At 41.0% G+C, this 12,900-nt stretch overlaps 1 protein-coding gene across 1 annotated transcript in view; it reads right to left on the bottom strand.

The window, feature by feature from the left end:
* Positions 1 to 717: 717 nt before the first annotated feature.
* The window catches only part of LOC103731538 (baculoviral IAP repeat-containing protein 2), a 28,596-nt gene continuing 16,413 nt past the window's right edge, over positions 718 to 12,900 (bottom strand). The window contains 6 exon segments of the mRNA XM_029561951.1: positions 718 to 1,402; positions 1,501 to 1,542; positions 1,791 to 2,045; positions 3,688 to 3,930; positions 8,623 to 8,668; positions 10,381 to 10,459. Of these exon segments, the coding sequence (XP_029417811.1) occupies positions 1,209 to 1,402; positions 1,501 to 1,542; positions 1,791 to 2,045; positions 3,688 to 3,930; positions 8,623 to 8,668; positions 10,381 to 10,459 (859 nt within the window). The 3' untranslated portion in view covers positions 718 to 1,208.

Here is a 12,900-nt window from a genome sequence, read left to right as displayed (position 1 = left end):
TCAACTTGACATACCTGGGTTGAGGGAGCCTCAATTGGGGAACTGCCTCTACTGGACTGGCCTGTGGCCATGTCAGAGGGGCATCTTCTTGATAAGTGATGTGGGAGGACCCAGCCCACTGTAGGTGGTGCCACCCCTGGGCAGGTGGGCCTATGTTGCGTAAGAAAGCAGGCTGAGCATGCGTCAAGGGAACAAGCCAATAAGCAGTGTTCCTCCATGGCCTGTATTCAAGCTCCTGCCTCCAGGTTCCTGCCCTGAGTTCCTACCTTGGGCTCCCTGATGAACTGTGACCCAGGAGATATAAGACAAATAAACCCTTTCCTCCCCAAGTTGGTAGTGGTCAGTTGTTTTGTCACAGCAATGAAGAAACTAAGACAACCTTTAAAAATAATTTTTTTTCATGAATCCAACTGTTTTTACTTAACAGCAATTGAGTACAACAAAGATATATGAAAATACTTTTTAAAAAATATTTTATTTTATGAGTATGTGTGTATTGCCTGTATGTAGGTAAGTGCACCCGTGTCGTACAATGCCCACAGAGGACAGAAGAGGCTGTTAGATCCCCTGGAACTGGAGTTATGGACAGTTGTTAGCTGCCATGTGGGTGCTGGGATTCGAACCTGGGTCTTCTGCAAGAACAACCAGTGTTCTTAACCACCCCGAGCCATCTCTAAAGCCCCCCAAAATACTTTTTAAATCAGGGTATAAAACATATTTGAAGCCTTTTCAAAGCACTTTATTGATATTTTTCACAAATTAGGGAGAATTTTATCGACTGGTAACAGAAAAATCCTTACTTTACAGAAGTGAAAAGCACCAAATAGAATGTGGCAGCCCAGCTCCGCTGAATTCCAGAGCTTTGGGTTTCCAGTTCTACGCTACACTGTGCCTTGGTACCAACGTCTTTACAAAGAATATCAAGTCCAGTAACTCCTAAAATGACACAACTGGCATCACCCCATCACTTCTCCTGTGCTCAAACATATATGCTTTACCTCATCCAACATACACCTTCCCTTGCAACTAAACAGAGTAATACTAAATATATAATACTACCTTTCATGAACAAGATTAAGTCCCAAGCAGAACAGACATGAATGTCCTAGCTGAAGAACCAGTTATTCATTTTTTGTTTCAGACGGCTTCTGGTGTCCAAGAATACTTTAAAGATCTCAGTACAGGCTAAGACCCAGCTTATTTTTCACTTAGGAGAGAAATGTACGAACAGTCCCCTTGATTATACCCCTGCAAATCGGGCACTTCCTTAGAGAAGGGGCACATTCCTGGCATACCACCAGATGTCCACAAGGAATAAATACAATAGAAACTTCTCTGTCCATACACACTTTACATGTTCGCTCTTCCTGCAATCTCCGCAGTTGCTCTTCCAATGACAAACCTAGTAACAAAAAGAACTTAGTGAAATTTGGCTTCCATTTTAGATAAAAAAAAAAAAAGTAGTAATTATGTTGGTTTTACATCCTAATTCTATTTTACCTGAAACATCTTCTGTTGGGATGTATTTCATGTTCTTTTCCACTGAAGAAAGAAAGCATACTGAAATAAGCATCACCCTACCAAATACAGAACTTTCTTACGTACTATTTTTTTCCTACCTACTACCTACTCATAGATCAGGAATACTACATGGGTAATAAAAGACACCACTTTATTATTGAGTAAGTAAAATGTAAAGATTATAGTTTGGTAATTGGATTTATTTTGCTTGTTCAACAGAGATGAACAAAACCCTGTGGATATCTAAATAATTTTCCCAGCAAACTCACCAAATAAGTTTTCATATAATGTGGAGTCAGTTTCCTTTAGGCAGTTTTTGAAGATGTTGGCTGCAGCATTTCCTTTAACTAAAATGGTGTCAATCAGTTCTCTTGCTTGTAAAGGTATCTGTGTTTTTTGTTTGATAATATCATGTTCCTGTTTATTAATTACATTGGCCTTTAGAAGATTATCCAGGATAGGAAGGACACATGTCAATTGTTGAAAGAGGGCCATTCTGTTCTTCCGAATTAATGACAAGTCGCCTTCATTTAAAAACAAGCAAGAAAAAAATTCCATTAAATTTCCAATGCCTCCAATTGCACTCAGTCACTACCAAACAACCCTAGGGATAATTTCCTCACTGGAGAACATGAAGGACTTATTTGCACATCAACGTCTGTCATTTGGAAAACTTCCAAAGATTAAACTAAGATATTATATAGCACATAGAGGAACTCTGCTGAGTTGATAGATACTAATACATCCTAGGATTTCTCCTTTATTTTGTTAAAAAATAAGCAGAAAATTTAAGAATAGTAAAAAATGTAACCCCTTTCTATTCCACCACAGAATTTAAAATACTTTTATTTACATTACATTACTTTGTATGAGTACAGGCACACAAACTGTCTCATTCAAAAAGTCTTGTCAATTAAACAAACCAGTATTGCTGACCCTCATGTCGAGATGGTGAGACACAGAACAGCAGGAATGGCTTGTTGGAGTCACAGGAGTTTGTTCTCACCTTTCAACATATGGGTCCTGGGATCGAACTCAGATTGTGAGGCTTGGCAGCAAGTGTCCCCACTGGCCCAAACCATTTCTAGCTTTACTTAAAAGCTTAAAAAGAAAAGCATCTCCTAACCCAGCACTCCATTCAAATCTTCAGTTCTCAACTGGCTCCTGGTTTTTGTTTGGCGTGAGTATGGAGGTTCAGAGGACAGCTTGCAGGAGCTGCTTTTCTTCTATCTATCTACATGAATGTGGATCCCAGGGATCCAACTCACATCATCAGGCTCAGTAGCCATCTCACTGGTCCTTGGCCAGCTCTTTACCCTGCCTTTGGCATCCCAGTCTTCCCAGTTTGACTACTTACTCCTTAAGAATCACCACCATTTCCACATTATTTAGTTCTAGTATGTATTTAAATATTTATAAACGTGTTGAAGAAATAACTGACCAAAGGACTTGTTTGGGGAGGCTAAGATGTAATAGAATTCAGATGAACACCGAAATCACTTCCTTGCTATCTTTGGGCTGGGCAAGGATTGTCACCAAGACTGAGGATGCCATCCTATGCTCTAGGTTTTGTGTAAGGATCATCTACCAAGGTTTACTAGGTAAATAACATATTAGAAATCAGACTTGAAGCAGACTTAAAAAGTAGAGAAAAGATCTGAATCTTTGCTTTTGGTTTTACTTTTAAAAATAGGTTTCTGCTATATAGCCTAGGCTGGCCTTGAACTCGGTTGGGATACTTCTGCTTCAGCCTCCTGAATGCTAAGAATGTAAGTATGCACCACCACAACCAGCTCTGAATCAATTTTTAACTCTTACTTTTAAAAAACAATTGAGCTATTTATGAGGAAGAGAGGTGATTATAGCTCAAGAAAAGTTTATTATAAAGCTGGGTATTGGGGCATATACCTGTAATCCAGCCACTTAGGCGGTGGAAGCAGGAGGATCGGGAGTTCAAGGCCAGCCCTGGTAACAAATTCATTAAGCCATTCTGGGCTCCAGAAAAATGCTGTTAAGAGGAGCAAAGAGGCAGTTTATTAAGGCCTGGGGGTCGGGGGATGGCACCAACAATTTGTGGGTATGAGACCAGGGTGCCGCCCTCTAATATATGTGACAGTCCTAGGAGCCACACTGATCAACAATGGAGGTAACTAGCATCCGAAATACCTGAAGCTGCTTCTTCAGCTTGCCTCTCCTTCTCCTCTTGCCTTCTTTCATCTTCAGCGCTCAGAAGTGCTGACACAAGATCGCTGACGGTTTTGTAGTTCTCGCCGGTGGTCAGGATTTGACGCTGAACTGTCTGTTTTACCAGGCTTCTACTGAAGCCCATTTCCAAAGCCGCTTTAACCACAGGTGTGTTCATCATGACCGCATCTTCTGAAGTGCCTTCTCCAGAGCCAAAATGCACGACTGTTTGAAAGCACAGTTTGCTACTATTAAATTCCACAAAATGTAAACTATGGAAAAAAGTGACTATGGCGCTTTTATTCTCATAGCCTAATAAGGAAAACATACTATACTCATTAATTATCTGTAACTGCAATAAAATTTGAACTTGATAATGGTTAAATGAGAGTATAGTCAATATGCTATGTATTTTAAAAAATCACATTCTACATTGCATAAATCCTAGCCCTACTTAATAAAAAGAATCTCTGGGAAATAGGCTTAAGAATCTGAATTGCTAAAAATGTCTCCAGGAGAGGCCAGGGCTGGAGCTCAGTGGTAGAGTGCTTGTCTAGCATTCATGAGGGTCTAGGTTTCATTCGCAATCTGTCCCCCTCCCCACATATATACACACACAAATGTACATTTGCAGGGGATGGTGGTGTATGCCTTCAATCCCAGCACTTCGAAAGCAGAGGCAGACGGACCTCTGTGAATTCGAGGCCTGGTCTACATAGCAAGTTGCAGGCCAGCCAAGATTAGAAAGTAAGATCCTGTTTCAAAAAATCAAAACTAAACAAACAAACAAACAAAACCACCACTACCACCACCACCACCACCACATTTCTCCAGGGCTGGTGAGATGCCCCAGCACGTAAATGTACTTGCTGCCAAGCCCGACAACCTAAATTCAATCCCTAGGACCCATATGATGGAAGGAGAGAATCAATTCCCACAAGCTGTCCTCTAACTTCTATACACATACTATGGCACATGCACCTATGTAAACACAATAAATACATGTATGTAATTTTTAAAAACTGGGGGAGCTACAGAGATGGCTCAATGGTTGGTTAAGAGCACTTTCTGCCCTTGCTGAGGATTCAGATTTGATTCCCAGCACCCACATGGCAGCTGACAACTGCCTTAACTCCAGCTCTACGGGATCTGACACCCCCTTAGGGTCTCTGCATGCATGTGGTGCTCATACATACATGTAGACAAAGGACTCATACACATGAAATAAAAATAATAAATCTTAAAAAACAATTTTTAAAAATTCTTCCAAAATCAGGCAGGCTAAACTCAGCAGGTAAACCTGGCAAGCCTAACTACCTGAGACAGATGCCTAGAACCCACAGTAGGAGAGAAATGATTCTTGAAAATTGTCTTCTAACCTCCACACCTGTCATGACATGTGTGCATGCACACACACGCACACGCACACACACACACACACACACCAATAAATTAAATAAGTAATTTAAAAATATTACCCCAAATGATTCTGATATGCATTCATTTTTTTTAAACCAATGTGCCACAAAGATAAAGAAGTGAGTAACTACTTCCAGCCAGGAAAATAGGGGGAAACTGTAAAGATTCCTTAAGGAAATAGACTTGGGGATGGCATGGATAAGGTCCTGGGTTCCATCCCTGACACTCATATACAAAGACTTAAACAAGCTCTTAAAAAAATATATATATTTTTTTATTTTATGTGTTTTCCTTGCATGTATGTAAGTGTGCCTGTGACATACAATGCCCTCCAAGTCCAGAAGGGTAAGTCGGATCCCCTGGAAATGGAGTTAACTAAGACAGAGAAAGTAACAAAGAGGCTACGTACAGTAAAGACATAATGAAAACGCAGTTATAAATAAATGAGAAAAAAAAAATTTGGATATAGATAAAAGTTATGAAGAAAAAAGGTATACTATAAGTTAATGGAAAGAAAACAGGAAGCAGGAGGCCACTTCTGACAGGGTGGTCAGGGAAGCATCTTCTTTTTTCTTTTTTTTTTTTTTTGTCTTTTTGAGACAGGGTCTCCCTGTAGCCCCAGCTGCCCTGGAACTCACTATGTAGACTAGGCTGCCCTTGAACTCACAGAGATCCGCCTGCCTCTGCCTCCCTAGCACTGGGATTAAAGGCATGTGCACCACCACGCCCAGCAGGGAAGCATTTTCTATTAGCAGAGTCAATGCACGGTCATACTGTCTTTCTGTTAAATTATAATCATATTTTCCAAGACACTTTACTGCCATCTGCTGGAAACTTAAGTAAACATAAATATCTAATGTCAAAAATATGTAGAGAGCAAGCCTGGTCAAAAGTACATCTGAAGAGATAATATCAAAACAGAGCTGTAATCCCCAGCAAACCCCGCCCCCCCCAAATAAAATCAAAAACCAACAAGTAAAACTCTAAAACTGAAATGATGAAGTAATCTATGTGAATGTCTCAAAGAGCATTTCATACTCAAAGAATGTAAAAAGATCTTAAAAGACAACAAAGCTGCCCTGGTGAGGACTGGAAGGAGCAGGTCAGCAAGGACAGCACTCAAACAACATGGAGTTTTGTAGAGTTCACACACTATTCCAAGTTTCCAGAATACTCTACGACAGTCTTGAGAGCAGCGGTCTAATAAAATTTGGCTTCTGTGTTCAAAGGGTGACTGGGAATTCTGTGGACATGAACTCTGGGGCAAACTGGAATCAGGGAGCACTGTTAGGGCAGAAGAAAACTGGTGTGGGTTAGGCTGACACTGGTAGAGATGGTGAGTATCTGGGAGAGGTTGTAAAGGTAGAATAAAGATTTCTAAGAGACTCAAAACATAGAAACAGTATGATACCAACTTTTAAACCCTAACAAACTCTGTAGCCGAGTACCTACCACAAACTGAGATGAAGGCCAGAGAAGGAGTGCATCTGAGGAGGCGGGGAAAACTTGTGTTTTGGTCAATTTACTGAGATACTTATTTTGGCCCAAAGATGGGATTGACCTGAGATTTAATTTGTGATGTCAGGGAAGCCAACCAAAGGGGATGTCTCAGGAAGGACAAAACCCTGGTGTGGTAAAGTGTGCCTGTAACCTCTGCACTGGGGAGGCTAAGATGAAGATCTCAAGTGCAGGGCCAGTCAAGGCTACACACTGAGACAGTGTCTCAGAAGCACTCAACTCTATCAAGTGCTGGTATCAGACAGAGTAGCAGATCTACTAATATAATACAGTAGTTTTCAGAGACCAGGATAAAGAGAAGGGTAAAGCACCGTCAAAGCAACATTTACAAATTAACAGTAAGGGACAGAATTCAGAGGATGATGCCAGGTGTGGTGGTATATTCCTGTAATATAGCACTCAGAGGCTGAGCCCAGAAGATCCCAAGTTCAAAGCCAGTATGGGCCATATTATGAAACCATGTAAATAAGAGCCTTTAATCCCAGCATCTGGGAGGCAGAGGCTGGTTGGTTTCTATGAGTTCGAAGCCAGCCTGGTCCACAGAGAGAGTTCCGGGCTAGCTGCGGCTACAGGGAAACCCTATCTAAAAACAAACAAAAACAAAAACAAAAACAAAACCACCAAAATAGAAAAAAAAAAATTAAGAACAGAGAAGAGAGTAGACAAAGACTAGTAGTTTTGAAAAGGAGAAAAAAGGTTCTTTTCACTCATTTATTTTCTCTGCAAGGTGAAGTTATAAGCTAAATAACAGAGCTTAGAGGGCTGACAAGGTAGCCCAGCAGGTAAAGCACTTTCCTGCATGCCAGACTGTGGAGTTTGAACCCTGGAACCCAAGGAAAGGGAAAAGGAGAGAACCAACCCCTCAGAGTTGTCCTCTGACTTCCACAACGTGTGCTGTGGCACATACATGCCCACATACATCAAATACGTGCACACATAGAATGCTTTTTAAAGAAATTTATGATGAGAAGATATTTGTGAAGAAAATGTGAAATAGTCATTCTGAAGATTGACACAGTGCTTTCATAAGGGAACAAAGGCAGAACACAGGGCAGCCCACTGGGCAGCTGTGTTTATAAATTTTAAGAGGCTGCAGATGTGGCACAGCACAGCATGCGCCTAACACATTAAGGCCCTGGATTCTAGTCTCAGCACCAGCATCACCAACACTAAGAACAGGAAGCACTCACCCAGCTCCATTATACAAAGACGGTTACCACATAGTTCCTCCTTCCTTTCAAATAGGACCAAATCCCTTACCCTTGAATCATGGTTACTATGATTTATTTATCTTGGTCATCTTTCTTTTTCAAAAAAGAATTTATTTTTATTTTATGTGTATGAGTGTATTGCCTGCATGTATGTGAGTGCACCCATGTCGTGTAATGCCGCAGAGGTCAGAAGAGGGCTTCAGATTCCCCTGGAACTGGAGTTAAGGACGGTTCGTAGCCGCCATGTGGATGCTAGGAATCGAACCCAGGTCTTCTGCAAGAGCAGTCAATGCTCTTAACCACTAAGCCATCTCTCCAGCCCTATCGTGGTCATCTTTCTATCCCACTTACAAATCTGACATCATCCCACTTCTAATCCAAAGACAGCTTTGCACTGAATTAGCCTACATCTAGCCCAATTCTTAAATCACCTGTAAACGGGACCTTCCTAAAGCACTCTAGCTCACAGGAGCCTTTTCCTCTCTGAGGAAGCCCTTATTTGTGCCTCTCACTTGCCCTGCTTTGAGCTACGTGTTATTTTTTGTGTGTGTCTTGTTTCCTCAGTTAAAAATGTCAACAGTTTAGAGACTAGGACAAATGCCCTAAACTCTTAAAATGTCACAAACCTTAGCAGACACACAAACTTGCTAGTTAACTTCCCAGTATCTCCCATGACTTCAGAATGGCCACTACCCTTCTTCTTTACACATTCATTTCTAATAGTCTTATAAAAGTTCACCATCTAAAAGTTAAGAGCGTTCATACATACTAGGAGGGTCAGGATTTTCTTCAGGAGTGTCCGAAGTTGACAACAGCTATAAAAGAAAAGTGAATAGGTAAAACCAGAAATCTCAAACAATATGTAGAGTAAGACAAGGGGTTTGTCTTGTTTCGATAGGGTCTCACTTTGTAGCTGAGGCTGGCTTAGATCTCACAGCAATCTTCCTGCCTCAGCTTTTCAAATACTGGGATTATAGGACTGAGCCACAGACAACATTTACTTTAAGTAAATGTACTTACCCTCTGGAAACTGGGTAATTTAAATACTTCACTTTAAACCAGGTGTGGTGGGGAGCTCCTGCAATTTCAGCTGTTTGGGAAGCTGAGGCAAGAATCAAGAGTTCAAGGACAGCCCCAACTATATGAGACCTTGTCTCAAAAATCCAAAATAAATTATACATAAATGCATATCTACTTTATTTTGCTCTGTCATAATTAGAATATTACTATCCTTAAACTTTACTTCCAAATTAGAGTTCAAGTACATCTTCCATTTCAGTAGAACAGGAAGACACAAAGCAGTTTCTTAATCCACCTGGAAAGTAGTATTTCAGGTGGGTAACTCTCAAAAGGTCTCAACTCCTAACAAGTTATTTTTTTGTTTTTCTGAAGACCAAAGAGACATCGAAGATACCTTTAACCACATAAAAATCTATACAATGACAGGATATATGATTTTTTTTAAAGCTAAAACTAAAACCTACATTTTATAAGGAGCCTTGAATAAGTCGGTAGCAAATCTATCTGGGGTGCCATTAACATGGCTACAAAACATGTACCTAGAAGTAGATGACCTTGAGACTTGTATACCCACATTCTCAGGTATGTCTTCTTTCTAAGCACCTTTATTTTTCTAGTGCTTAAAATCTATGGAAATCTCTAGTAAACTCCAATACTCTGTCTGTGTGTGTGTGTGTATAACATACACACACACACGCACACACATCTCACTTCTAATTATTTCTGAAATTAGCATAGTTCAATGTTTTATTTGTGTGTGGAGGGTATATGTATGCATCCCTGTGGGTGTGAAAATGTGTGGGCATACGTGTGAAGGTCAGAGATTGCCATGTGATGGTTAGTTTTGGTTGTCAACTTGACAGACCTGGGAAGAGGGAACTTCAATCAAAGAATTTCCTCTATTGGACTGTCTTCTGGGCATGTCTGTGAGGTATTTTCTTGATTACTGAGTGATGTGGGAGGGCCCAGTCCACTGTGGGCAATGCCACATCCAAGCAGGTGGTCCTGGGTTCCTGGGTTGTGTAAGAAAGCAGGCTGAGCACAGGGCCAGAGGAGCAAGCCAGTAAGCAGCATTCCTACAGGGTATGTGTTTCAGCTCCTGCCTCCAGGTTCCTGCCCTGGCTTTCCTCAAGGATGAACTACTGTGATGGGACATGTAAGCCAAATAAACCCTTTCCTCACCAAGTTGGTTTTGGTCAGAGTGTTTTGCCACAGAATGTAACTAAGACAGTAGAAGTAGACATGGGGTATCTTTCTCAATAGCTCTCTACCTTATTTTTGAGATAGGGTCTCTCTCACTCAATCCAGAACTCACCAAATGGCTAGACTGCCTGGCTAGTGAGCTCTAGGAATCCACATATGTCCATCTTCTAGTGCTGGGGTCATAACCAAACCTGGTTCTTTACATGGGTACTGGGATCTAAGCTTAAATTCTCATGCTGGCACAGTAAGCACTTAAGCAATGAGCCATCTCTCCAGCCCTTGTATATTAATTTTACCTGCTTACCTGTTCAAGAAGATGAGGATATCTAGCTTGAATCTCATCAACAAACTCCTGCCCTTTCATGCGTATCAAGAACTCACACCTAAAACATAAAGGATACTATTTTAAATTGTTTTCCATCACAAATAAACTGGTCATTCTAGAAGAGTGGCTTTCAAACCATTCTGATTATAGTCCACAGCAAAAACATAAAATACACATTCTTACTGTATTGATGACACATTCCAGTATTTTCCATATTATTCCACTTAAACAACAAAGAAATATTCTGGACTTACAAAGAGATAAAAGCTGGCAGGTGGAAAACCACACTATAGACACCTTCTTTTTCATGCTTAGCACTATTTCAGAAACTATAACTCTGTATTTTAAAAAATATTTTTATTATTTTTATTTTACGTGTATCGGTGTATTGACTGCATGTGTGTAAGTGCACCCCTGTCAAACAATGCCTGCAGAAGAGGGCGTCAGAGCCCCTGGAACTGGAGTTACAGAGGTTGTTAGCCACCATGTGGGTACTGGGAATCCTGTGCAAGAGCAGCCAGTGCTCTTAACCACTGAGCCATCTCTCCAGCCAACTCTGTAGTTGTTAAAATTTCATTATTCATAATATAGCAGCGGCCAATCTTGCTCCAGTGCTCACTCTTCCGTTACACTTCAAGCATAATAATCCACTCCACTCCCTCCAGGAGATACAGTCAAACTTTTCATCTCTACGTTCTTGGGTACATGTTTCTCAGATACTTGTCTTTAAACTACTAGGTATTCTTGAAGGAAGAAGTCTGCATAACATCCACTGCCATTTTACTTATTCAACAAATGGTGCTAAATAACTGGATATCCAAATACAATTTTTTTTAAAGGCACAAAACCAAAAAACCTTGACCTATGCTCATACTGTATGCGAAAATAAACCAAAAATGGAGCATATCCTAAATGTAAGACCTAAAAAACCTAAAGAAAACACAGGAGCCAAGTCCTTTTGTCTTCCCTTCTCTTAGGTAGAGCGTTCTACGATCAGAGGATGAGAGTACAGCTCAGATGAACAGCCTCTGCTTAGCACACATGAGGCCCAGGGTTCAATCTCCAACACCAAAAATAAAAGTTAGATAATGCACCAAAAAATATAATCTATGAAAAGATGTCAAAATTAAGGCGCTCTTTTCTCCAAAAGATGTTGTTAAAGATATGAAACGATGGGCTGGAAAAAAAGCTCAGTGGTTAAGAGCAATTGCTACTCCAGAGGAATGGAGTCTGGATCCCAGTACCCACATCAGGCAGCTCACAAATGCCTTTAACTCCAGCCCCAGGGGATCCAATGTTCTCTTCTGGCTTCTACAGGTACTCACACACACAACATACACGCACACAGACTCATACACGATATACATTTAAAAAAAAAAAAAAAAAAAAAAAGAGCACCTGAGAGAGTGGGTTCAGACCGCCATCGGGGTAGCAGCTGGAGCTTCAGCAGACTGCCAAAGAGAGTGCCAGGTTCTAGCCTCCCTCTGGCTTCCAACTACCAGAGGGCCTGAGAACCCAGGGGACAGCCTAACAGGCCCTGGATCCTGCCTCCACATGGTGGTGAGCTTCTCCTAACTGCGCCATACCATTCCCCTACCTGGGATTTTGTGAGACCCCTCCCAAGGTTCCAGGGCAGATTGGCCTTTGGTAGGCTAAGGCTAGGATCTCAGCAGACCGCCAGAGAGTTCTGCACCCACCCCCACCGCCTCCCTCTGGCATAGGGTAGACAACGCAGAGGACTGCCTGAGAGATACAGGATCCTGCCTCCACATGGTGAAGGAAGCCTGAGAGTACCTGACTAGAACCTGAATTGGGCTTCTGTGGGTACCCCTGATTGGCTGATCTGAAGCCATCAGTTCCCTCCAAAATATACCTGAGCGAACCTGAACCCTGTACCAACCAACTTTACATAACCAATAAAGAAAGGATCTAGGCACCCGGATAATACAAAGAGAAGCATACTTCAACTTAATTCTCATATCAGAATCATAAACAAAAGAAATTCACATGCCAAAACCATGACGAAAGAATAATAAAATGGAAAGCCAAAACACTATGTCCCCAGCAAACCCCCCCAATCCTGCAGAAGAGTTCTACAAGGAGAACCCCTTAGAGATTACCCAGGACACTGAACTTAAAAGAACAATCATAAACATGATCAAGGAATTCAATGAATTTAAAGAACACATGAACAATCAAATCAAAGAGCTAAAAGAAGATAGGGATAAACTTCTGAATGAATTCACAAAAGAGATAGAAACATTGAAGAAAATTCAGGCAGAAATGAAGAAGGAAGTGCAAAACTCAATAAGCCAACTTAAAACAACAGGGGAAAGCCTCACCTCTAGAATGAATGAAATGGAAAATAGAATATCAACCCCAGAAGATAAAGTTGAAGAACTGGACTACTCAAGCAAAGAGTATGGAAAATAAAAAAAAAAAAAAACAGGAATGGAATATGCAAGAGATGTGGGACACCATGAAAAGACCAAATCTATG

The sequence above is a fragment of the Nannospalax galili genome, unplaced genomic scaffold (genome assembly GCF_000622305.1).
Source record: "Nannospalax galili isolate Female #2095 unplaced genomic scaffold, S.galili_v1.0 scaffold1750, whole genome shotgun sequence".
Taxonomy (NCBI): Eukaryota; Metazoa; Chordata; class Mammalia; order Rodentia; family Spalacidae; genus Nannospalax; species Nannospalax galili.
The sequence above is the reverse complement of the archived record's forward strand: the minus strand, read 5'-3'. Positions and strand labels throughout refer to the sequence as shown.